The sequence below is a fragment of the Megalopta genalis genome, chromosome 5 (genome assembly GCF_051020955.1).
Source record: "Megalopta genalis isolate 19385.01 chromosome 5, iyMegGena1_principal, whole genome shotgun sequence".
In the NCBI taxonomy this organism is placed as follows: Eukaryota; Metazoa; Arthropoda; class Insecta; order Hymenoptera; family Halictidae; genus Megalopta; species Megalopta genalis.
Window position 1 is genome coordinate 72689 of NC_135017.1, and position 24916 is coordinate 97604.

Below are 24916 nucleotides of genomic sequence, written 5' to 3' on the forward strand. Positions count from 1 at the left end.
TAAGATGAAAAAGTAGAGTAACATTTTTTTATTTCATACTGCGTTTTCGAGAAAAATAAATTTAAAGATTCGCCAGGTTCGTATTGCTTGTAGTATGACGAGAAGTAGAATTGGTGTGTGATGACCAGACGCGCCACTTGATTCCGATTCAATAGTATTATTTTTTCAAGCTATTTTTCCTCGAAAACGGAGCCTTGAATGGAAAAATGTTATCTTTTTTTGGACTCATTTCTGCATTTAGAAGCATCCCCTGGTCGGACATACCACGATTTTTCACCCACTCTGTATAAAATGCTTCTGAAATCATAGTAGAAGTAGTCAACTGATGATTCTATTGGATTGTGTCACAGGAAATGACAGGAATTGGAATAAAATATAATATACATATACTATTGGTGCGAATTACACCATTTCTCTCGCGTCGCGGCATATTATTTACAATAAAGAATATTAACTATAACACAATTCGATACAATAGCAATTCAGATCTTTCAGAAGTAGAATGTTGATTGTTCGACGGTCCGACCTCGATTCTTCGATTGTCCGTTGGTAACACACCTCCGTGGCACACCCCTCTCTTCTATTATTCTTTAAGGAGTTGTTCACAACAGGGCAGTTTCACATTACAGCGACTTGATTTGAACAAGTCGCCGTAACACTATAATATATTATGATATTTTTATATATTGTTATAAATTATTATTATGTATGTTATTATGTATTATTACATATGTATTGTATATAAAATATATTTTTGAGAAACACGCTGGCAAAAGTGCATACAAGCAAGTGCTTATAATCCTAATAAATGGACCAATTTCGGAATTAATGGTTTGCTAAATTCAGGAGTTGATGATTTGGTAGATCGAGAAAATGAAGAATTGATAGTTTCATACACAGATGAATTATTAAAATGATGAATTGACAAATTAACGAATCGAAGAACCGACAAGTTGATGAATCGACGAATTGACAAAATCGTAGACAAATTGATGAATCGTTAAAATAAATTGACACCTATATTAAAAAATTGGCAAATTGTTCAAAAAATTAATAAAGTCGCAAACAAAAATGTACAACTGCCCAAAATATTGACGGAATGACGATTTGATTTAAAAATTAACACAAGTCGTCCGAGAAATTTAAAAATTAATGAAAAGATTAACCAATTTGTCTAAAGAATGGTTGAATTTGGAAATCGATTCGAAACTTGTCTGAATGACGAACAGTTTAACGACATAACGGTCTAACGATCTAACTCTCTAACGGTCTGAGAGCATAATAGTAAAACATTCTAACAGTCTAATAATCTAACCGTCCAGCCGTACGATGGTCTGGAAAGCGGTAATTTAGAGTAAAACTCAACTTTGAGATTTTCATATATGTATAAAATCTTTTTCTCTAAAAAAGTAAGGACTTTATAAGATCTCGAAATTCAAAATTCCGCAACGAATTCGATGACCTAGTATGCTATAAACATAAACTTTGAAACAACCCTAAAGTAATTTAGGCCACAAAAAGGGAACACCTAGACTACACAGCAACGCTCGAATGATCTGACGGTCTAACGGTTTGACAGCCTAACAGTTCAGTAGCCTAACAGTCTAATAACCTAACAATCTAGCAGTCTAAAAATTCAATAGCCTAACAATCTAATAGTCAAACAGTCCAATAGCCTAACCGTCTAACAATCTAACAGTCTAATAGTCCAACAGCCTAACAGCCCAACAGCCTAATAATCCAACGGCCTAACAGTCCAACAGTGTAATAGCCTAACAATCTAATAGCCTAACAATTTAATATTCTAACAGTCTAACAGTCCAACAGCCTAACAATCTAATATTCTAACAGTCTAATAACCTAACAATCTAGCAGTCTAAAAGTTCAATAGCCTAACAATCTAATAGTCAAACAGTCCAATAGCTTAACCGTCTAACAATCTAACAGTCTAATAGTCCAACAGCCTAATTGTCCAACAGCCTAATAATCCAACGGCCTAAGAGTAAGAGTCCAACAGTCTAATAGCCTAACAATCTAACAGTCCAATAGCCTAACAATTTAATATTCTAACAGTCTAACAGTACAATAGCCTAACAATCTAATATTCTAACAATCTAACAGCCTAAGAATCTAACAGTCTAACGGCCCAATAGCCTAACAATCTAACAGTCTAAGGATCCAATAGCCTAACAGTCTAACGGTCTAAGGGTTAAACAGTCTAGCGGTCTATCGATCTAAAGGTTAAATGGTCTAGTGGTCTAACGGTGTAACGATCTAACGATTTAACGTCCGAACAGTTCGACGGTCTATCGTCAGAACAGTCCGACGGTCTAACGTAGTGACGGTGTCTTCCGCGACCCGTTTGTTTACAAAAGCGGTTCGACACTCGTAATATTCCCGTTGTCGCAGTTGGCGCGCCTGCCTAATAGGCGAAAGGCGGCTGCGCGAGAGCCAGAGGCGCGCGTGTCCGCCTCCTGTCAGAGCTGTCCGTCCGTATCGTCGCAGGACGAGTTGTTTCCATAGAATAGTCGCCTATGGTGGTAGTGGTAGCTCAGCCAGTCTCGAGCGGGACCATTTTTTCCGCGGGTCATTCGATGATTTTCGCGCACAATCGATACTCGAACCGCACGGTAAGCTCGTGCGAATAGCTACACACGTGCACGCGAACGCATCGCTCGGCACATTACGGTACGGTCGCAGCGTTGTTTTTCTGAATCGAATCTCGACATTTTCCAACTAAGAATTTACTCGATTTATTTCAAAAGGAATGTGTACTTCCAAGGTTGTTCCTTGCAACTTCATTGACATTCTCTATCTTATATTGTCATCTTCATATATGTAGTATCTTGCACGTCGACACCTGTAGGCATCAACAAATATTATTAACATTCTAATTTGAAAATTTTTTAAGAGTTATGAGATCTCAGAGTTACCAGTTTTTGACGATTTTTACAAAAACTGCCTTTGAGTTTGAATTTATATTTCCGAAACTATTAAAGGTTTTTTGTTAATTTTGAAAGATATACATATCTGAAAAAATTGTTTCAAGAAATAAAAATATTTGAGTCATTAGATACTATTTTTGCAGCTTATCGGAAATCGATTCAAAGCTATAGCAGTTTTTCGTGCTCTTAATGGCTTTTGCGGTACTAAATCTATTTGCTAATGAAATTGTATGATCTTTCTGTTCCTCTTTAATGACGAAATTAAACGCAATGTTTTTTTTGTTGGTGGAAGTTGGTAAAAACTCTCGTTTTTAACTTTTTTATGTGAGATTATAACAAAAATATAAAAAATGCCCTTTGTAGATCTCTATAACTTATATGCCTGCTGAAAATTTCATCAAAAATTGTTAATCCAGAGTCAAGCGATAAGCGTTGAGAGATTTCAAAAATTTCTTACATTTTTTGGTCAAAAGTATCCAAAATCATGACAAAACTGCGACTTTTGGGATCTTTAATTTGTTATAACTCATAACAACATCAACCATTTCCATTTTAGGTATGCCAAATCGTATTTTTTCAGATCGAGAAACTTCATTTTCAAGTGGAATATTTCAAGATTTCTGTGAGGAAAACCATATCGAGTTACATTTCATATAAACAGGCAATAGCAAAGCAAATGGCTAGGTCGAACGTATAATGAGTTTATTAAAAAATTGATTGCTAATGCGATGAATAGTGGCAGGATAGACTCGCTGATATTCAATTAATAATCAAAAGCATTTGTCACACGTTCTACTCAATACGGAAGACTATCTCTTGTATGATTTACTGTTGTATATGTATATCTAGAGATGAAATGAACATGGAATATTGAGGAAAAGGGAAGCATTTCGTCCTGGTCTCCCTAGAGGACTCGTTAGTAAGGCTTTTGTGACATTCCTGCCTCCTGCGCTCGTCATCAGATAGATATCTTCCAGTAAGGGATGCCAATTGTGGGAGTTACCTCTGGCGTTCACCACCAAGTAGATTCTCCTTCCTCGCAATGAGCTGGATCCGTCTCAGTTTGTGCATGTACTGTCTTCGTCCCTTCGTCCGACATCCCCGCCTCTAAGGCAAGGCCCGCTAGAAAAACCTTACCGACGAGTCATTTAGCGGGACCAGGACGAATCCGGGACCATCCCCTTCTTTCCTCCATATCCCACGATCATTCCTCTTCTACATATTGTAACGTACGGAGAATCTTCCCCCACGAATTTTTTATATTCCTTTCTGAAGGCATACGTCAGATTGGCGCTGGCCAGGGGGTTCATTTGTATATCGCGAGTCAAGTACCTCCAACGGGGTACGACGACGAACGTTTCTGGAATCGGACCACATAGGACCTCACTACCATTTTTCCCAGAGAAAATCTGGCTATATGAAGGGTCCAAACGCGACCAGAAATCGGGCTAATTTCGAGTCATTCGTCGACGTGGAAATTCTAGCGAGATCGAGTCTTAATTCTCCTTCGAGCAAACAATCTAGTAGGTAATAGATATCAGATCAGAAGCCCCCGCCGATTCAGTGCGAAAAGCTGAGAGCGCGATAGAGTCCGCGAACACTTAGATACGTTTGTAAAAAACCAAAACGCGCAATAAACTAGCTTTTACTAGTTTTATTTAGTTACAAGTTCAATTACTTCCAATTTCCTATTTCGAAGCAGTAGCTGGTACAACCCACAAAGATATATCTTTACCGCTCAAGGTATATCTTTATTTCTCTTCTCTTGCAAAAAGTTACGAGGCAGCCTAATACCAATTTCCCCAAATACTATCCTTACCTTAAAGCCTGTGCCGAAATAAGCATCGACTGGTCTACGCACCCTTAGAAAAAATCCCAATTGCATGCAACCTCCGGCCACCCAAGCTGCCCGACCCTCGGCTCGTAACAATATGCACAGTAAAATCTCTCCGATTATCGCCAGGGCTGAATTATAAGCTGTCAGATCTAGAATCCGAGGTTGTCATTCTTGGAGTCTCGCGGCTCGCATTTATAGTTGCCAACACCGCGTGAAAGAGAGAAAGAGAGAGAGAGAGAGAGAGAGAGAGAGAGAGAGAGAGAGAGAACGACACTCGGGTCGAGGACGTTTAACCCAGAACGAGTCTTGGTAAATTCTACGATCAGAGAAAGAACCCTTACACTTCTTGGGAAAGATCCTCCGTTGTGTTGTGGCGACATAATAATAAACCAACAAATTTTTCATTTTATTAAATATCATTGGAAAATGAAATCTGATTAAAAAATGTTGCAAACAAAAGTTTATTTTTTTCGCGTAGAATAAAAATGGAAGTCTATAGCTGTAAATAAAGCTATAGATTTCCATTTAAAGAAACAAAATAAAATAGTTGTCAATATAATCAATACAACACAGTAATAAGCACAATATTCAATATTTTTTAATTTATTTGCTTCATTCTGGACCATGCGTGATCTTGCGTTTGTAACGTACGGAGAATCTTCCCACGAATTTTTTATATTCCTTTCTGAAGGCATTCGCCAGGCTGGCGCCAGCCGGCCGGGGGTTCATTTGTATATCGCGAGTCAAGTACCTCCGAGGGGGTACGACGACGAACGTTTCTGGAATCGGACCATATAGGAACACCCCCACTACCATTTTCCCACAGAAATCTGACTATATAAAGGGCCCAATTGCGACCGGGAAACGGGCTACTTTCGAGTCATTCGTCGACGCGTAAACGTTAATAAGATCGAGTTCAATTCTCCTTCGAGCAGTTGTAAAACCCAACGCGTAATAAATTAGTTTTTACCAGTTTTCTTTGGTTTCAAGTTTAATCATTTCCATCTCCTGTTTCTAATCAGTAGTTGATATAACCCACCAAGATATACCTTAATCGCTCGAGGTATATCTTTATTTCTTTTCTAACAAAGTTACAAGGCACCCTGATATCAATTTTCTCCAAGCACCTTATCCTAACTTTAAAGGTAGCCACCCGTGTCGAAATAAACATCGGCTGGCCTACGCACCTCATCCTAACCTCAAAGGTAGTCACCCGTGTCTAAATAAACATCGGCTGTTCTACGCACCTCATCCAAAAATTCCAATTGCATGCAACCTCTGGCCACCCAAACTGCCTGGCCTTTGGCTTGTAACACGTTTCTCGAGAATTATTGCATATATAAAAAATCAATATCAATCATCTTGTTACGAAGAAAAAATATTAAAACCTTTCCCTCTTTTCGTTTTTTTCATACACTTACCGTTTGCGAAAGAAATGCTGATCAAATTTAACGCAAACACTATTGAAAGATGATATTATAAAATGAAAGATACATAAAAGTAAAAATAAAAATCAAACAAAATATTTTGAACTAATATTCATCAAAAACTAAAAGGAATACTATTACTGCAAAGTTCATAAATTTATTAACGTTGTAAATACCTCCCTGCAAGAAAAAATGTATAAAACTATTCCTGTTATATCATCTCTAATTATATAATTATTAGAAATAATAGCTCGACTGTCTATAAAAATAATTACACTTCATATCATATTTCTACAGTAAATGTTTCATAAATACTATTTCCATCATTTAAATGTCGCACGGTATATACTTATTGCCTCCAAATAATATTCAGCACTAAATGGATGAACTAACGGTAACGCTGGATGCGACACGAAATAGTAAGGCGGAATGGAAAACCTTACAAATGGGATTGGACGATTCCAATAAAATCCATTGGCATCATCTAATCCCATTTGTGAGATCACCCCCTTTACCGTTTTATAGCACATTCCTATTTTTACTATAAATTTAAATTAATTAATTTCTGTTATGAATTTATATCAATGGATTTCTCCTAAGAATCCCCGATGCCACGCTTTGCTTTGATGCATGTACCGGGCGAAGATATGGGTAATTCTCCCACTACTACTTTCCTGAAAGAAGGTCGTAAGAAGACTGGTCATCTGATAGCTCTGGTCCCAAGATTGTGCCGAGCGCCGACAAGCAGGGAATAAATCGCTTGTACGCTACTATCATCGCAGGCAGTATTGCCAGGAGGTGTATCCCGCGAGGGTAAATCTCTTTGTCCTTTCCCTTTCGCTGTGCCATGCAATTGCAAACAAATATATCCTTTGACGCCATACATTTCCTGTCAACACTGATCGCAAGCATCGATAGTTTTCGTAGGAATATAATGCGGCAACAATGTACTTTTAGAAGCTGGCGACGCTGTAAATTTAGCCATCTAAAGCCTCGTTTCCTGGGGTTTTGCCGATCGGCCATACCGCGCAGCATGTCAACGCAATGATCACTTGGATTTTGTTCACGGCCGATGCCGAACAGCTCGAAAAGCCGAACGTTGGTATACATACTGTCATTATTCTCTCTCACTCGGTCTCGCTACTATCCGTCGTTGATCTTTGTCACCATCTTCGATCAATATCGATTACTGCCAGCGATCATAAGACATAACACCGTACAGCAGCCAAAGTTTGTTTGTGCGGGACCTCAAATAACGCGAGAGGGAAGCGATTGAAAAATACAGAAATGTATCTCTACCCGACATAAAGAAGGAGTAAGTCATGTTTTTATTGTATGACTAGAAGATCCAGAGTGACGAGTCTAAAACGAAATCGCATTATGCGTCTACAGATCCTGTCTGTCCTAATATAAACAGTTGAAGTATAGATATTACAAAGTAACCTTCTCTTCCGAATACAAAGTACATAGTAATATAGAAGAATTTTTGTATATCGGCTAGATAAATCTAACAGCGGCCACCAAGGAAATATTCTCCTACATCAGATGTATCCATAATCAAACTACCTGATTCAGAGACCAAATATGAATATAAACGTTATTGTATACGTTAGACTAGATGAAGAGGTTCTGAAAAAGACATTCTTTTATTTATTTCTAGGGTTTATATATGTATTATATTATATTGTGTGTGTGTGTGTGTAGCTTATTACTTATATTATATTAGGGTTTATAAACATACAGTAATTTTCTCCCAGAAATATTTTTAGTAGGAATCGAAATCCGCTGATCTGAGAATACTAAAGCATGATTCTCGAACCTCGAATCTCGCGGCTCCCCTTTATAGTTTCCGACACCTCGTGAGAGGGAGAGAGAGAGAGAGAGAGAGAGAGAGAGAGAGAGAGAGAGAGAGAGAGAGAGAGAGAGAACGAAACTACCTGTTAATTAAGGTAGCGGCCAGCATGCCGGTGTACATTACTATGAATACATTGTAATGCTAGAATAAAAACGACAAACCAAATTAGAAATATTTTCTACCGGCAGGTGGCACACGCATATGTTTCTGTGATCACGGGTATCGGTAAAAATGTAACGGAAGAGAGAAAGCAAGCTAAAAGAGAAGGATAGCGACTAAACATGGTTGCCACATTTCATTCCTCGCCGCAATGTTGCCATGTCGTCAAAACCGTTTCACAAACTAAGTTTCATGAAACTGATTCCTGCTTCATGAGCCCGTTCTGCCGCGCGCTAGGTTACTAGACCAGGTTGCGGCGAGGAATGAAATGTGGCAACCATGTTTAGTCGTCTTTTGATTCAAAATATTTTGGATGGAAGTATAAAACTATGTAATTTGTCGATCTGTATTATCGACTGTAAGTAACTATAGTTACCGGCAAGCTCGCTGTGGTGCATCTTTTGGTTGGAAGAGAACTGTGACGCTAGTAGTGAAGAATGTCGGAAGCTCGAGATGGTGTTTCCGATACACAATTCACATCAAGTAATCGTGTGTCTTAATTAACTAAGTAATCTACTGAAAATACACTCCACTGCCTTTGTACATGCCTTATCTCGGGGTCTTCGGATGCGAATTTTCGATTCGAGCTCTATATCTCTCGATATTTACGAAAAACTGTTAGCGGCGGCCATCTTGTGTCGTCTTGCTCGTGAATTGACACCACTCTGGCGGAATATTGCAAATATCTCCGCAATAACTGCAAAACGGATATTTCTACATCCGAAGCACCCCAGTTTAGTCTTTTGGGAATCTAAATTTTCCACTTACGAACTGCACATTTCGATATTAAAGCGTCAGATTTACTTGATATAAACCTCTAAAACTAATATACGTATATGGCTTTTCTTCTATGTGTGGGTCGTCATAGTGTGCGGCAACCGGGCTTCTTAACTTTCTTATTTCTAATTTTGTTATACATAAATATTTTTTCAATATATTGGTCAGATTTTTCCAATTAAATTGACACCAAACACGCCATGCTTTAGACTATACACGTAGCAAGTAACTTATTACATTTCATTATTATAACAAAAAAAGCATTAGAAAGATATTAAAGGAACGTCAAAGAAGGTATGTATATATGTCGTTCAAAAGAAAATATCAGTGGTGTTACTCTATTTGGGCCTCTTTCGATTCAATCCTAATTCTGGGGAGCCAGTGAGGATTCAACTACAATTCTATGCCATGATTCGACGGAGATTCGGTGGAATGGGCCTACGCGTTTGACGGAAAATGTATGAGAATTGTTTATGCTATTTTTTCCATCGACCATGAAATTTTAAGAGTTCTTGGAGTAAGGGTCGTCGAATGTTCAGGAAGAACGACACAGTTTCGATATGAGGTCCTCGAAATTGGATGGATGGGTTGCAGATGTGGCGACGAAGGACAAGGGCTGGAACCGTAGCCATGTTTTCCTGTGCGGACAAGAGGCGACTCGTCACTCTTGACCGAATCGTTTTTACGACGTAACAATGGCAATATTCATAAAACAACGAAAACATTACCAAAGTAAAAGTCAAGTTTATTCACCAAATTCCACGAAAACATGTGACAATAGGCTATAGAAAACAGGTAAAGAATCAAATAAAGAGTAGCACTTTGCCATCCGACGCGACGCTTGCCCGAGTTCCCGGGGAAACTACAGACTCGGTTCATCGTTAGTTGGTGCGTACTTCGGCCACCAAATCAGTAAAAAAGGCGACTCAAAAAAGAAATGCATGCATTTGACCATCAACACTGATTACATACGCTGATCTGACTCACACCGAAACAGATATTATTTTGTGTTATTCTAATTTATATTACTATTATTATTAATCTGTAGTGTCAAGTGATGATATTAATAATTAGTGACATATAAATTGTGGTAATTAATATCGTTATTAATAATCGTTCTTCTAAAAAATTGCAAATAAATATGGCGTTGGTATCAGAACAATCCAAGACATTCGTAAAAATGCTACAAAAATTAATGAGTTTGGTTTGAATACCAAAATTAATTATTGGTTTGAATATATATAATAATAATGATAATATATATAATGAAGTAGATAAACAATTATTGGCATGGTTCGTACAAAGAAAAACACTTGATGAGCGTATATTGATAATCTCATCTCATAATCTCTCTACTATGATAATCTCATATTACAAAAGGCGACGGAAGTAAAAGAACATTTGCCGTTATGTTCGCAATTTAAAGTGAGTCGTGGCTGGTTAACAAAATTAAGAAAAAGTCATGGCATGCGCTTAGGAAAGACGTACGAGGAGAAAGCTGGTGTTGATCAGGATGAAGCAGATGCTTTTGAAGTTAATTTTTAAAAAATAACAGAAGAAGAAAATATAAGTGTGGAAAATGTTTACAATATGGACGAAAGTGGACTTGTATGGAAAGCTCTTTCGACGAAAACACTGGCTGGAGAATAAGAAAAAATCTTAGCGGACATAAGGCGAGAAAAGATAGAATTACAATTGGCTTATGTGCAAATGCGTTAGGCACACGTAAGATTATGCCTATTGTAATTTACAAATATAAAAACCCAAGAGCTTTGAAACACGAAGTTTCATTACCTGTAATTTTTAAATCACAGACAAATGCATGGATGGACAAACCATTATTTTTAGATTGGTTTGAAAACCATTCCAAACCATCTGTAAAACAATATCAGGAGGAAAGACAAATATCAGGGAAAGTAATTTTATTGTTAAATAATCGTAAAGCCCATAAAGTTACGCTACAAGAAGATGAAGATTATTAAATTATACATATATTTACCACCCAATACAACATCTATTCTTCAACCAATCGATCAAGGGATCATAGAGAAAACAAAAACAGTTTTTTGCCAGAAACTCCTGCAACGTGTTTTAACGTATGATGGTGGAATAAATGAATTTCATGCCGACTACACAATAACAGACTGCATTAACATTTTATCCGAATTCTGGTCGAAAATTGCGCAAAGAGATATTAAAAATGCATCGAATAAAATTATAAATCCTACTAGTAGTTCCATTCAGTCGAAAACAAGAGAGGTTGAACCTGATTGGCAAGGCATGATAAGTGAGATCACAGGAGAACAAATGTTACACAATTTTGATTAAATTGTGAGAAAGCAGAAAAGGAGGTCGGAGACAGAAATAAAAGAAGAAACGGCAGAACTTCAAGTAGAACCGCAAGAAATTTATGAATGGAGCAAAAACGAAATTGGGAACAATGAATTATGTGTAATATTTGAGAGATTGACATTTTAGAGTGCAAAAGCACCGGCTTTCGTACAATGCATGATGCAGGGAATAAAAATATTTTTCTTAGGCAGGGAGAATTAAATAAGTACAAATTAATTTTTTTTACACTATCTGTTATTACGAAATAGAGGGAAATCATCGCCGCAGGCCACGCCATAATACTACATAACTCCAAAGATGACACGCCACAAAACAATTTAATATAGAATAGAACTCTTCACTTATCTAATTAGTTCAAATATGCATAATTATGTATAACATTAATGTAGTCTTTTAATGTACAGTTATTATTAATATGTGTAACAATGTATTTTACTTACATAATCACAGCGATAATAGAATACAATTAATTACATATTAAGTATTAAGTAAGTAAATGTAATCGAAATTATATCGTCTTGGATTTTATTGTAATCAGAAATGTCTGTCCAAACTATATCGTGTTTGGTCCCATTTTAATAGAAAATTATCAGCAATATGTAAAAAAAAATCAGTTTTAAAATGTTAAAATTAAAGAAAGTTGTGTCATTGTATTACGAGATGTCGAACCTAACCACTTTGTCGAACCTAAGCATCGACGTATCAATAAATCATAGGGCCGTAACAATAGCACAGCAACATTCACGGCATAGCAACATTTTGTAGTTTGGGGAGAGGTTACTGTATCTGCATTTTTTTACAAGTGGTATGTATGTGACATCCCAGCCACCACTTCCATGTGAGAATGCCTGGCTCAATAGCTGTGGCAGATGTAAATTAATAACCATCACATGTCTATACAATGCAAATAACAAAGTGGCACATAAACCTGCTGGTCTGCTTCGCCTTTAAGAGCAGATATAGATAACTAACATTTCTGATTTTATCGACATTTGTTAATATTGATTAACAAGGAAAGTTCGGGAACACGGAAATTCAAAAAATATCAAACTCCGTATTCAAGTAGAGTTCTCTCACCATAATTCACTTTTAAGTGGTGATTTCGCTCCGCAAAGAGAATGCAAAATTATCTTTTTCATTGAATATCTCGAGAACGGTTTGAGATATTGAAAAAGGTGTAAACAAAAGTTGGATGTTATTTTTATCTTTGCAAGAATGTGTAAACAAATTTTTCAAAAAATCGATACCTTTCGAGTTACCCCTTTCACCATTTCTTAAATTTGATTTTTTGATTTTTTAAAATTGAGGTTGAAGTACTTTTCGGTATCTCTTATTCATTTTTGTAAATAGTTTATTTTTTATATGTCTTTTTATAAATAAATAAAGCGTTTCATTGCATGTGTATAAATTTATGTCTGTCTCTTGCAAATTGTTTCAAAATATTCAAGCACATCCTAATATATCATGTTTTAAGTGTATAGGATGTCTCACTCTTAAAAGTGAATTATTGCACGAACGGAAAATATATATATGTATAGACATGCGTTGTGGATTTTGAATTTTCGAGTTCCCAAACATTTTTTGTAAGTGAATGAATTATGTTAATGATTTTAATTCAACTATTGTTATTACTTAATTAAATTATATGTACGTGTGTAGCTAAAATATTAGACTTAGTATAATTATACAAAACTCCAGATGGCTAGCATCATGGTCGGACGCCAGGACGCATCCGCGTAAGCAAAAACTTATGCCGCTGAATTTGCTCAAGTCGGGGTCATCTAAAGATCGTGTATAGCAGCACCTGTATAGCAGTTCGTGGAAATCATTTTTTTCATCAACAACAACTTCACAAAGTCAAAAATACAGGGTGTCGTTTGAAACAGTCAAGGTGACCATGGTTTTTAGTAGAAAAGCAATAGTTTTTGAAATTTGTTATTTTTCAGTATGTAGCCGACTACATACTAATTGTTAGACTGTCGAAAGTGATTGAGAAATCTATCGGCAGTTATGTGCCACACACTATATAAGTTACTATAAATGGAATTCAATCAGCAATTATTCAACATTAACTTACAATAAAATGGTTGCTTTGGGATATACGGTTCCTTTTGAAAGTTTGCCCCTCTCGATGAGTAGAATAGGATGTAATCATAACAAAATTTGATCTTGAAAAATATAGTCAAGGTCGCTTTTGCGGAAAGTTTTAACACGTTGAGCGCGACGTCAGCCTCCTGGAGCTGACAGTGGAGTTTCCGTTAGGCGGTTTCAGTTCTCTTGGACAGAGAGACAATGTACTTTTTGGGGGAGTGGTATGGTCGGACTGACAGCGAACCAATCGTTTGGACAGCATCGACGCATGAGACCGGAAGTATTAAGGATTACAAATAATACCAGCCTGCCGCCTCAACGGAAAACCCAGTAAAATCGGTTTCGCGCCCAACGTGTTAATAGATCTCCGTCATTCTAGAGGTGTAGAATACGTCTACGATAGCCATGACATAACCTTTTCTCACACTCTGTACATAACAATCATTTAAATAACTATAAATGTCCAATCAGGATTACGACACCTTGTAAACTTAATTAAATAAGGAAGTGTAATGTTCGCGGTAGTGTTCTTAAGAGTTCCCGTGGCTCCCCCGTTAATCGCCAGCGCCCTAGGCCGCCGTGGAGGTTTTAGCGGGTCAAACCTCGCACTACCCCTGTCCCGCACCCCCCGGGCGGGGCAGGGGTGTCTGGCCAGCAGATTTCCCCCACATAAAAAAAAAACAAACAAAAAAGTGTAATGTTGGTGCTACCCCGATATGTATATTTTTTCTTTCGTTTCGTTATAATAATTTTCATGATATCATTTAGGAAAACCAATGCTTGCCTAGTCCACATATTATATGTATTGCGTGTTGATAACAACGTGTCGAGTAATCGTTCTCCTCCATTTAAATGTGAGAATAATTTTGATACGTCCTGCATGCCCGCGTATTTGCATAAATTAATAAACAAACAAGAAAATCTATACCAGGAAGTTATTTTGTTGAACAAAAAGAGAATGGACATATTTCACATTGAAATAATACTTTTGCAAACGCGAAATGGCAAAAGTATGCGCTAGATAGATCGGATCTTGATCGATAGAAGCACATCTGTTTTATCGAAACATGTTATTGACAGTTATAAAGTACAATTGTAGAAATTTCTCAGTAAGGACAAGTATTTAATCGATTGATTAGTTCATGCTGATGTTTGAAGATAATTTTGTTGACGTAAGTTCATGTCTGGTGTGATCACCGTCAGCTTAAATGAGTCACATTAACAAGATATCATGTATATTGTTTTAATAAGACAATAGCAGATGTTAAAACGATCAACTTCTCCTATTCAGTATCAAATGTATCTTTTTACTTATTCAAATAAATAACATTTCCTTGCAAAATAACAAAAAATGGAAAAAAACACGCGAAGGTCCCATTCAACAAATGGAGACGTCCATATCAGGTATGATAAAGAATAGAAATATTGTTCATAAAAATGACACAATGGTGCTTTTTCGAGATATCGAAAGTGAATATGGTGGGCGAATGAGTGCGGCAGGAATAAATAACGATGTGAATTGGAGTTCTGGAGTAACTGATCCGTCGTAGAAGCTCCATAAAATCCTCATTGGTCTTTCTATCAGATTTCTTTTGCTATTTCCGTCAATTACCTAGTGTTTATGATTATTTTCATTTTTCGTACTCAAAGTTACGCGAATGTCATGGTATAATAGGTGGCTGAATGCATCTTGACAACAGTTATATCGCACCGCGATAGTGGAAATACGAAGTTGCATATGAAAAAACTCCGATGACCTTGAAGTCTCGAAAAAAAAATATTACCTTGAGAAAAACTTCCATCCCATCACGATATTTGCGAGATCACACGCCAAGATTCGACGATCACGTACCTAGTATGCACGTACCTACCACATACCTTTCAGCTCCACGGTTTTTCTTATCTGACTCGCACACAAAATACACTCGATCGACTCCGTTGACCCTTAGTATCGACGTAGCAATAAATTACATAGGTGTAGGACTAGCTCAGGGATATTCACAGCAATCCGAAATTTGACATTTCCGGGAGACATTACTGTGGGATTCCTTATCGCGAGTCTTCTGAACGGATATCTCGATTAAAGAATCATTTTTTAAAAAATTAAAAAAAAGAAATATATATTCTAGTGCAAAGTTCAATGTACATACAATGCTTCGAGACTGGACGTTGACTGCTTTTCGCCCTTCTTCCTTCTTTATTTTCTTGCACAAGGCGCTGCACTTAGTTGTTTCTTCTTAATCGATATCTACATATTTTCGGGCCGTTGTCCCGCTTTGCTCAGCACTCGTGACACACACACATACACACGCGCACGCGCATTCTCAACGCGCATGCACTTCACTCTCTACATTAGTGTATCCACAAACTCAGAATTGAACATCTAAATGTGGTAATATGTGCTTGGAAATTTTTCTGGCAGATAGTATTTCATTTTTGGCATAGCTGGAAAGGGTTGGCAATCTATGGTCTATGATCTGAATCTTTGATCTGGCTTCTATGACAGTACAGTTACAAACTTGAGATATAATTAAGTAACTTCGACTCGAGTTTGTAAGCTCTTCCGTTATTTGCAGTAAGAAATGTCGGACCTTGTCGGTAAACGATGACGACCCCATCTTCCAAGACATGGTGGGAGGTGGATAAATGTAGGAGATTATGATCTTCGACGCAAGCTTTCTGGAAAGTACCGCCTTTTGAAGTAACAATTACTTCGCAACCTTGGAATTCTCATCCCAAGTCATTCCAGTGAATCAGCAGATAGCTACCGATAATATTCAGAATATTGTCTGACACTTTAGCTAACACTTTAGCTAACTTATATATAGTAGGTGAACGATGCCTCAGCTTTAAGCATCCTCTTTTTACTCACATCTTGTTGTTTGCTAGCAATTCTACGAAGTGAAATTTTACGGTGGGATTCGAGCGTATAAAGTGAAACACATCTCAGTTTAGATGAATTCGCTCTATGCAAAATGACCTTCAATGTTGATGTATCAGGTTTCTCGTCGTTTATCGAGTTAACTAAAGTGTCAGACAATATTCTGAATATTATCGGTAGCTATCTGCTGATTCACTGGAATGATTTGGGATGAGAATTCCAAGGTTGCGAAGTAATTGTTACTTCAAAAGGCGGTACTTTCCAGAAAGCTTGCGTCGAAGATCATAATCTCCTACATTTATCCACCTCCCACCGTGTCTTGGAAGATGGGGTCGTCATCGTTTACCGACAAGGTCCGACATTTCTTACATATATATATATATATGTGAACGATGCCTCAGCAACATTATTTAATATAATACTCTTATGTTTATAAGGGTTTATAATAAAAGAGTTTACGCAGAGTGTGTTTAGATAAATGAGATATGGAAAGATAACTCCAGGAATATAAAATTGGACACCATTGCACTAATCGATTATTTGTCTGTAGATCGAACAACAATCCGGTGTACGTTCTTCAAAGGTAATTATACAAATAGAAAAGGTGTCGCATCTTCTATTTTGAACTTGAAATGTATTAACAAGACCATTATTCTGGAAACCTCCTGTTCGCGAATGTGCTACGGAATCATACTATAAATGAGAAAAGTCTTGATTCACTGAATTTATAGCTAATCTGAAAAATAGAATTATTTACATTTATAAATATCATCCTTATTTGTTACCTTTTGTCGATGAAACTTTTATGCCGTACTAATACGTGAGACGCTGAAGTCGGAAATCTTTGTCTAATCGGTTGTCACACGACTAATTGTAACCCTAATTACATCGTGGTTGGTGTTGTTTTAATCGGAAAACCGTGACGATTACAATCATTATTTTCTAATGCGATGGACATATAAAAAGCACTAAACGTTTGATAAACATCGGTAGGAAGAAATTTATCTTTTAGCAATTTAGCTCGGTTTCAGTTTTGGATCACCTGTGAAGGAAGACGAGTAATGTTCCCATTTTGACGCCGTCGTCACGTACATGAAGATACAGGTATAGGCGGGATTCATTGCAGCGGTAGTAAAAGTTTTTCGCGAGTGATTATAACATACAAAAGAAAGGTTAATCAGAGAGAGAGAGAGAGAGAGAGAGAGAGAGAGAGAGAGAGAGAGAGAATCGTATGCCTGATAGTGTAGTCCAAATTCATAAAAATCGGTGGGGTATGGCCTTTTCTACGTACAGTAAATTCTCCTCAATTGTCCTTCAACTTGTACACATAAATGGACAATGTCGGAAGAGGAGATACGACTATTCGACCCTCGCATAAACAAGGTGCCTAAAATTATTATACAAACGAGAAATGAGGGGTTCCTGAGATCATTTGAAGTAACTTTTTCCTTAGTGAAAATGCAATCGACGGCTTAGTTTACGAGTTATTAACGAAAAGGCGAGATCAATCGGCACGAAGCGGCCGAGCCAACGAGCGGTCGAAGTCCAGTTCCGCTCATTGGCTCGGCCGCCTCGCGCCAGCTAATCTCGCCTTTCAATGATCACAGTTTTTCGTTAACACTTAGCCAACCGAATGGGGAGATGATTAATGAAAAATTAAAACTGATTGCTTAATTTTATTAAGATTTGTATGAGATACGAATGCTGAAGAAGTAATTGACGCCATATAAGTTTGCTTAGTAATTTTTGTTCAATAGAATAAAATGTTTTAATTTTATGAAAATTTTCGAGGTCTCTAGCGCGGTCGTGGAAGTGTTAATAACTCGTAAACTAAGCCGCGGATTGAATTTTCGCTAAGGAAAAAGTTACTTCAAATGACCTCAGGAACCCCTCGCTTCCCGCTTGAACAATAATTTTGGAGCACCTTATATAGTTGCCGATTGTCAACAATTATAAAAACGAGGCGCAAGATTCGAATAATCGTATCTCCTCTTGCTAAATTGTTCATTCATGTTTACAAGCTGAAGGACAATTGGGGAGAATTTACTGAACTTACTAATTAGCCTTATTCATCGTCGATACAGCGAAAACTTGGATTAAAACTTGTCGATTATACGGTATAAAATTCAATCGAAAAATGCAACTCATTACGTTTTTTTACACAACAAGGAACTACAGTTCAGCGCCCGAACTAACCGCAATCTGTAAAAAACTCGCAAAGAAACACTGAATTCGACTTAGTATCCGTTACACTAGTTATGTATTATACTTTATTGTTACATTCGGTTTCATTGTTGTATTAAATATGTTAAAACCGGTAATCTCAAAATTCATAAGCAATTCAAAATTAATACCTCTATCGCCGTAATAAGTAATAGGGTCTCACTACTACGTGCTGACATAACTAATCGTCTTTCCCATTAAAGTCTGTTACATGCGATCCTTCACATTGAACATATGAAACTTTTGTTTAATTTTCCTTTCTCTGAAAACGAGTTTTCAGCGACTCGAGCAATGGAATCTAAATCCGTTTGTGAGATTTGTGGTAAGGTTACGACTCTTACGTGCTCTGCATGCAAAAGTGTTTATTACTGTTGTAAAGACCATCAGAAGAAGGATTGGAGCAAACACGTTAAGATCTGCAGGCCATACAAGGTGAGACATCATTAAAAATTGGATTTCAGAGTACTGATCCTAGATTTAACCAGCATCAAAATTATAAGGCTCGATTGTTAATTTTCTATTCCAAGTATAAGAGTTCGTTTCCTGTAATTTTACTCAATTCTTAAACCAAAAATCTAGATCCCACTTTTAGTTCGAATGTTAACAATATATTACCATTCTAAGGCATAAATAATCGTGAATCGTCAACCCGTCAAAGGAATAAACAATCATTAAAGGACCGTCGTTGACGACGTAGCGAGCCTGACGGCGAACTCGACGTTAAAATAAAGACGTACAATAGCCCACAATAAGAATGATTATTTTTATAACAGTTTCTGTAACATTTTTTGATACATATTTTTCGTTGGAAATCATTGCTTTACCAAATCCTAGGTATCAACTATTAACTTGTTAGAAAAACCAGAAAATTTGGTTTCAAAGTTAACAGAGAATCCGATATTGGGCCGTCACTATGTGGCAACAAGGAACATCAAGGTTGGAGAAATCCTTATCAAAGAGGCACCACTGTTTTCTGGTTCCCTATATAATTCCGATCTCGTCTGTCTGGGATGCTTGAGGGCACTACATGAAGGTAGTGCTATACCTTGCACAAAATGCGGATGTCTTCTTTGTCTGAGCTGCAAGCAGCATGGACCGGAATGTGATTTCATTTCTTCTCGCAGGATTGGAGAGGTGACTATCATATTGAGAAATTAAAATCCTGGCACACTGTTATCGGGTTGTTTCGAAAGTTCGTAGCGATTTTTCAAGTAGCCTATTTATCAATATTGATTTCCATTGCTACCAACCAGGCGTGTAGTGGTTGAAACGATAAGCCTGATAGAACAAATATGTTGAAAAGTTTTACTCTGAACTGCTCGGTATGTGAATGGATATGAAATCGACGATTTTCCACTTTCCCTGTATTTTCGAGCTAATTGTAAATAGGATATCTGTAATGGAATTGAATGAACCAGTAAAACTTTTGTTTACGATTAGACATTTTTTGGTTAAACATTGATTTCTTTTAAATAACTGTTTTTTTTTCGTTTTTGTAATAAAACCACATCTCACAATTAGATACTCATAGATTAATTGAATAGGCTTCCTCGTATTCAATGACGCTTCATCGTTTGCATTTTGATTTCTAAAAAACAGAGGACCCTAGAAGCGACTCTCACTTTCTGTTGAGATTTTGCACAGCGGTAGAGCTCGTAAAACTGAATCTAATGATAGCCGGTGTACCAGCACAATGCAATAGAATAAGTAACGCAGGCGTCAATCAGATCTAATCCTTTAAATCTGCCTACATAGGGTGTGACGCTAAAATGGTGAAACGTGTTTGTTCAAGTCGCCAATACTCCTTCTTCCCGTCATTTTTGTCAAAAATAACCAAAAGATTTAGTAAATTCGAAGCATAGGGAATTGTGAAACTATAGCCAAAAATACGATCAAAATGTTGTATAATAAAAGATAAGAAATGCTACATTAGAAAGTTATAAATAAAAAACATAAGAGCACATATTATATTTACATTTCGAAATGTTATCGGCCATTATCTACACAAACGTCAACATCGACGTAATATCGAATTTATTTTAAATCGGATTCTGTCGCGGTTTTGTTTAAATTACTTACATAAAATTGTAATTCTTGTAATTAATAGTAGTGTACGTTTGTAAGTATACTGTCTTATATACTTTGTATCAGACAACGAGAAATACGTACTTGATACTTTTGTTACAACTTTTAAACGAAGCTCTAATGGATTTTCTGGCATTTTGGTTCATTTGGTATACTAACAGAACTTGTACAGAAACCTGTACGGCAATTTGTATATACAGTAACTTCTTCCTAATTCGCGCGACTCGTTTTTATAGCTGTTGGCAACCAGTAACTATAAAAACGAGCCGCAAGGCTCGAATAATCGTATCTCCTCTTCCTAAATTGCTCATTTTTGTGCGCAATCTGGGCGCGAATATACATATTAAGAAGAAATTACTCTAATACTTTTTCTAGAAGTAGAATAGAACAAAATTTATCATGTGTTTATCAGATTATTTACATAAAATGCATACCTTTTGATTTCATAATGAAATTTCACACATATTCAGAAGTAACTTAATTATTGTCACTTGTTCAATGTTGCAGATATCGGTCAACCAGTTCAGCTTCTTAAACAAGACTTATCAATATATGCCTTTTATAAAAATATTGGCTATGAAACATGCCCATCCGGAAACTTATGAAAAATTATTGTCGCTCGAGAGCCATAGTGATAATATTATAGTACAAGCAATGGCCTTGCCAGTATATCATTTCATCAGAATAATGTTCAAATCAGACGATATAACCATCGAGGAAATTACAAGAATCGTTGGAATTGTGAAGGTACGTGTCATAAAAGAATTGCATAGGATTCGTGATATGCATAAGAAATTAATAAATTCCAAGTACAAGAATGGATGCCACCTAAGATCAAGATATCAGAAGAATTACCTATAAGAACAATTTAATTAAGTATTAAATCGATTTTGATAAAATTTAAATATGTTGTAAACGCGGCATTTTCAACAATATTTTCCATTTCATGTTACTACCGCTTTAGCTTAGTTTATGAGTAGACTGTGGAGTAGACTCGGTCTCTGATCGGTTCCTGTTTTTTATTTATAACTCGTCAACAAAGCCGTGGAGAACGTTTTCACTAAGAAAACAATTATTTCAAATCGCCTCAGGAATCGCTCTTTCCAAGGTCTTATAACATATTTAAGACTTCTTGTACGCATGACTTTGCTATTTATAGATTCAACCATAGTGTTATGCACGCATGTTTTGGGACATATATGCTTTTAAAAAATGCAAAAAAAAATCAATTTTTTTAAAACACATGTCAGAAATTTTGGGTGGATAGAAATAAGACTTTCCCTACAACGGTTCTGGGCAAGTGTCGTGCGGTCTAACACAGTCCACTTATCAGAAGGTACCCTTGCTTTCCACACTTCATGGCCAGATCCTTAATGAAAACTCTTTGTCGTTCAAGATAACGGTTCGACGTCGGGTCGCCTGCCATATTTAAAGATTCCTAACTTTCCAAACATATGTCAACGGATGCGCCCCATCGAGTACCTGAACAACTTTCAGTTGTCGGACATGATCTGGGGTTTGTCCGTCGACAGCCTCGAGAGGCGACGCAAACCGCCGACGCTATTTCTCGATTTCTTTTAAATACAAGCTGTCGCTAACATGCAAAACCAGAATACCCACTTAAGTCAAAGAACAGAACTCGGATAATTTTACAAATAGTATTTGCAAAAATAACAGTTGACGGATATGATACCTTCCAATGATACCTTCCAACAAATAGAAGGTTTTACTTTACTTCATCAAAAATTGTAGAAACGTAATTTGAACAAATCAATAAATTGCAGGTTAATCCATTCTTAGTTACACTAACAGATCCACCACACATGGCAATTTACGAATTATCTTCATTAATCGAACACAATTGCAAAGCAAACTGTTGGGTAGAATTCCAGAATAGGGATGAATTGATCATTCGCGCCAGGACTCCTATAGCAAAAGGTAAATTAACATTTATTTACGTAATTTCAATATATTGGACGAAGCATTTGTATTGTAACGTATTTGCATTTGTAACGTATCTACGTTATTGTTGGTTGCATGGAAATAAATGCTGAGGACAAAATTTTGTTTAAGGTCATTGTTCCTGAAATCTTAATGCTATCGATATTTCCACATGTATTTCATACCATTACGGAAGGTATATCTGTATCTACAAACAATTGAGTCATCCTAGTGGTTCAAGCAGTATATTAACTCGCATCAGTATCGGAACAAAAACATTATTATTAGGAGCGTTGTTTTATACATATTTTCTACTTCCTGTATGTTCCCATGCAGCTACAATTCTTTATTTTATATCATTCCGAGTGGTTAACACTTTTTATGAGGAACCATATTTCTAAATGATTTTCAAATCTATACAAAATCTTAATTCTTCATTCGTATTTTACGATTTAATGATCCTAATAATAATGAAATAAATCGTGTTTGATTACCAGTCTCTGGATAGAAAAGTAGCCTTGGCACACTTTTCTAAGGACTGTCTCATTTAAAAATATTAAATAATCGTGTAATTTAGAAGGAAAATGATTTTCAAGAACTTCTTTTGAGATTACGTATGCCATTGAAACTGGTATAAATTTATTCCTGGTCTTTATGTTTATCACTAACTTGTGAAAATATTTATGTGCCTTACCTTGTACATTACAGTATATTGTTGTGGTTATTGCGGGACGTTAGCGTGACACTTTACTCTTGGAAAATCGATTGGAAAATTTATAATAACAATGTGATTGTTTTGCACCGTTTTTAATTCTTTTATTCCTTGAAAAATCTTCGTGCTTTGATTTGCAATTGCATTCTGCATTTCAGGAGATCATATTTCTATCAGTTACATAAATTCATTATTGGGTACTGAAAATAGGCTGAAGTCTCTCCATAATTACCTTTTCCAATGCACCTGTGACCGATGCAAGGACCCCTCAGAATTTGGCGTAATGTTTAACGCTCTAAAATGCAATAAAAGGTAAAATACTATAGAGTTTTGTGTGTGTTGAATGCTAGAATCAGTCGAGAGGGATGTTATAAATCACCGAATGAATAGATGCCTGTAGTATGGTTCTGGAAAACACGTTGGCTGCTAATTAATTGAAAGAAAGAGTGAGAGAGATAATGTATAGCATACTTATCATCCTAGTTAATAAACTATTATTATTTGTTATTAAAGCTGTGAGTTTACACTTTATCACGACTGCAGGTGGAATTTCCCTGATATAATTCCTGCAAGTTTTGAACAGGATATTCAAAATTGTACATCTTTTGACATTGTTTAAATGGATATGAATTTTCGTAACATTATATAAAAGTATACCGTTGTGCGTATGTGAAACTTTACAGAGTCATCCTATACAAAGTTCTATGTAAAGCTACAGTAGAAAAAAAATCAAAATTAAACATCTCAGGAATTAAAAATAAGAGGAAAAAACAGTTTTGAAATTCGTATTCAGCGCGCGGTAATCAACAGGAAACGATTGTGAATGTTTATTTATAATTTTTACAAATAGTTAGTTAACTATTTGTCGTTTTATTTATTTATAGGGATTGTGCTGGATACGTTTTACCGGAAACATTTCTCGGAACGAGACCAAAACCTTACGTATGTGCAACGTGTAAATCGTCGATAAGTCCCGAAAAGGTGGATTGGATTTTGAAAATGATTGACACAAAAGTCGAGCTAGCAAAGAGAAGCGGAATCACCGCGTGTGACGAATTTTTGAAATATTCCAAGGACATTCTACATCCCAATCATTTTTGCAATGTCGACGTTATGTTGGCTTTGCATAAAATGATCGATGTAGAAGATCCACAGCAGGCCAATAAATATCTTCAGATCAAACGGAAAAGATTATCCAAGAAACTTTATAGTATATTTAACATTATTTCACCCAATCATATTAAAATAAACTTATGATAGATATCGATATTAAAAATATATGTTCTATTTTCCAGAAATTATCATTAATGACTTCGTTAAAAAAAACTTCATGTTAAAATTACGAACAATATCGATATTCATCGAATTCGTGATAACATACTTATAATTTCATTACGTTTATAATATTCATAATGTTTATCTATGCACTACGTATATTGATTTATAATTTTTAATTATTTGTAATATTATATACATATATCTGTGTCTTAATTATTGGAAACCATCTAAATATGTATGACGCTTGTGATATTGCAAAACTGCGACGTTATTTCCCATTTTGGATCGAAACACACTTATAGACTAGGCTCGTGTCGTGGTTGTAGCGTGCTAGGCCAACAGGATGGTCTTTA

General features: G+C 36.3%; 1 protein-coding gene and 1 long non-coding RNA gene across 2 annotated transcripts; one reads left to right on the top strand and one right to left on the bottom strand.

The window, feature by feature from the left end:
- Positions 1 to 1768: 1768 nt before the first annotated feature.
- On the bottom strand, positions 1769 to 5450 carry LOC143259430 (uncharacterized). Its single transcript, XR_013033329.1, has 2 exons — positions 3403 to 5450; positions 1769 to 2860 (listed from the first exon to the last, which is right to left on the bottom strand). It is a non-coding gene; the product is annotated as an uncharacterized LOC143259430 (long non-coding RNA).
- Positions 5451 to 18237: 12787 nt separating this feature from the next.
- On the top strand, positions 18238 to 24542 carry LOC143259434 (SET domain-containing protein SmydA-8-like). Its single transcript, XM_076521662.1, has 6 exons — positions 18238 to 18979; positions 19430 to 19681; positions 21140 to 21379; positions 22417 to 22570; positions 23444 to 23597; positions 24170 to 24542. The coding sequence occupies exons 1-6, from the start codon at positions 18782 to 18784 to the stop codon at positions 24540 to 24542; spliced, it is 1371 nt and encodes a 456-aa protein (XP_076377777.1). The 5' UTR covers positions 18238 to 18781.
- Positions 24543 to 24916: the final 374 nt, after the last annotated feature.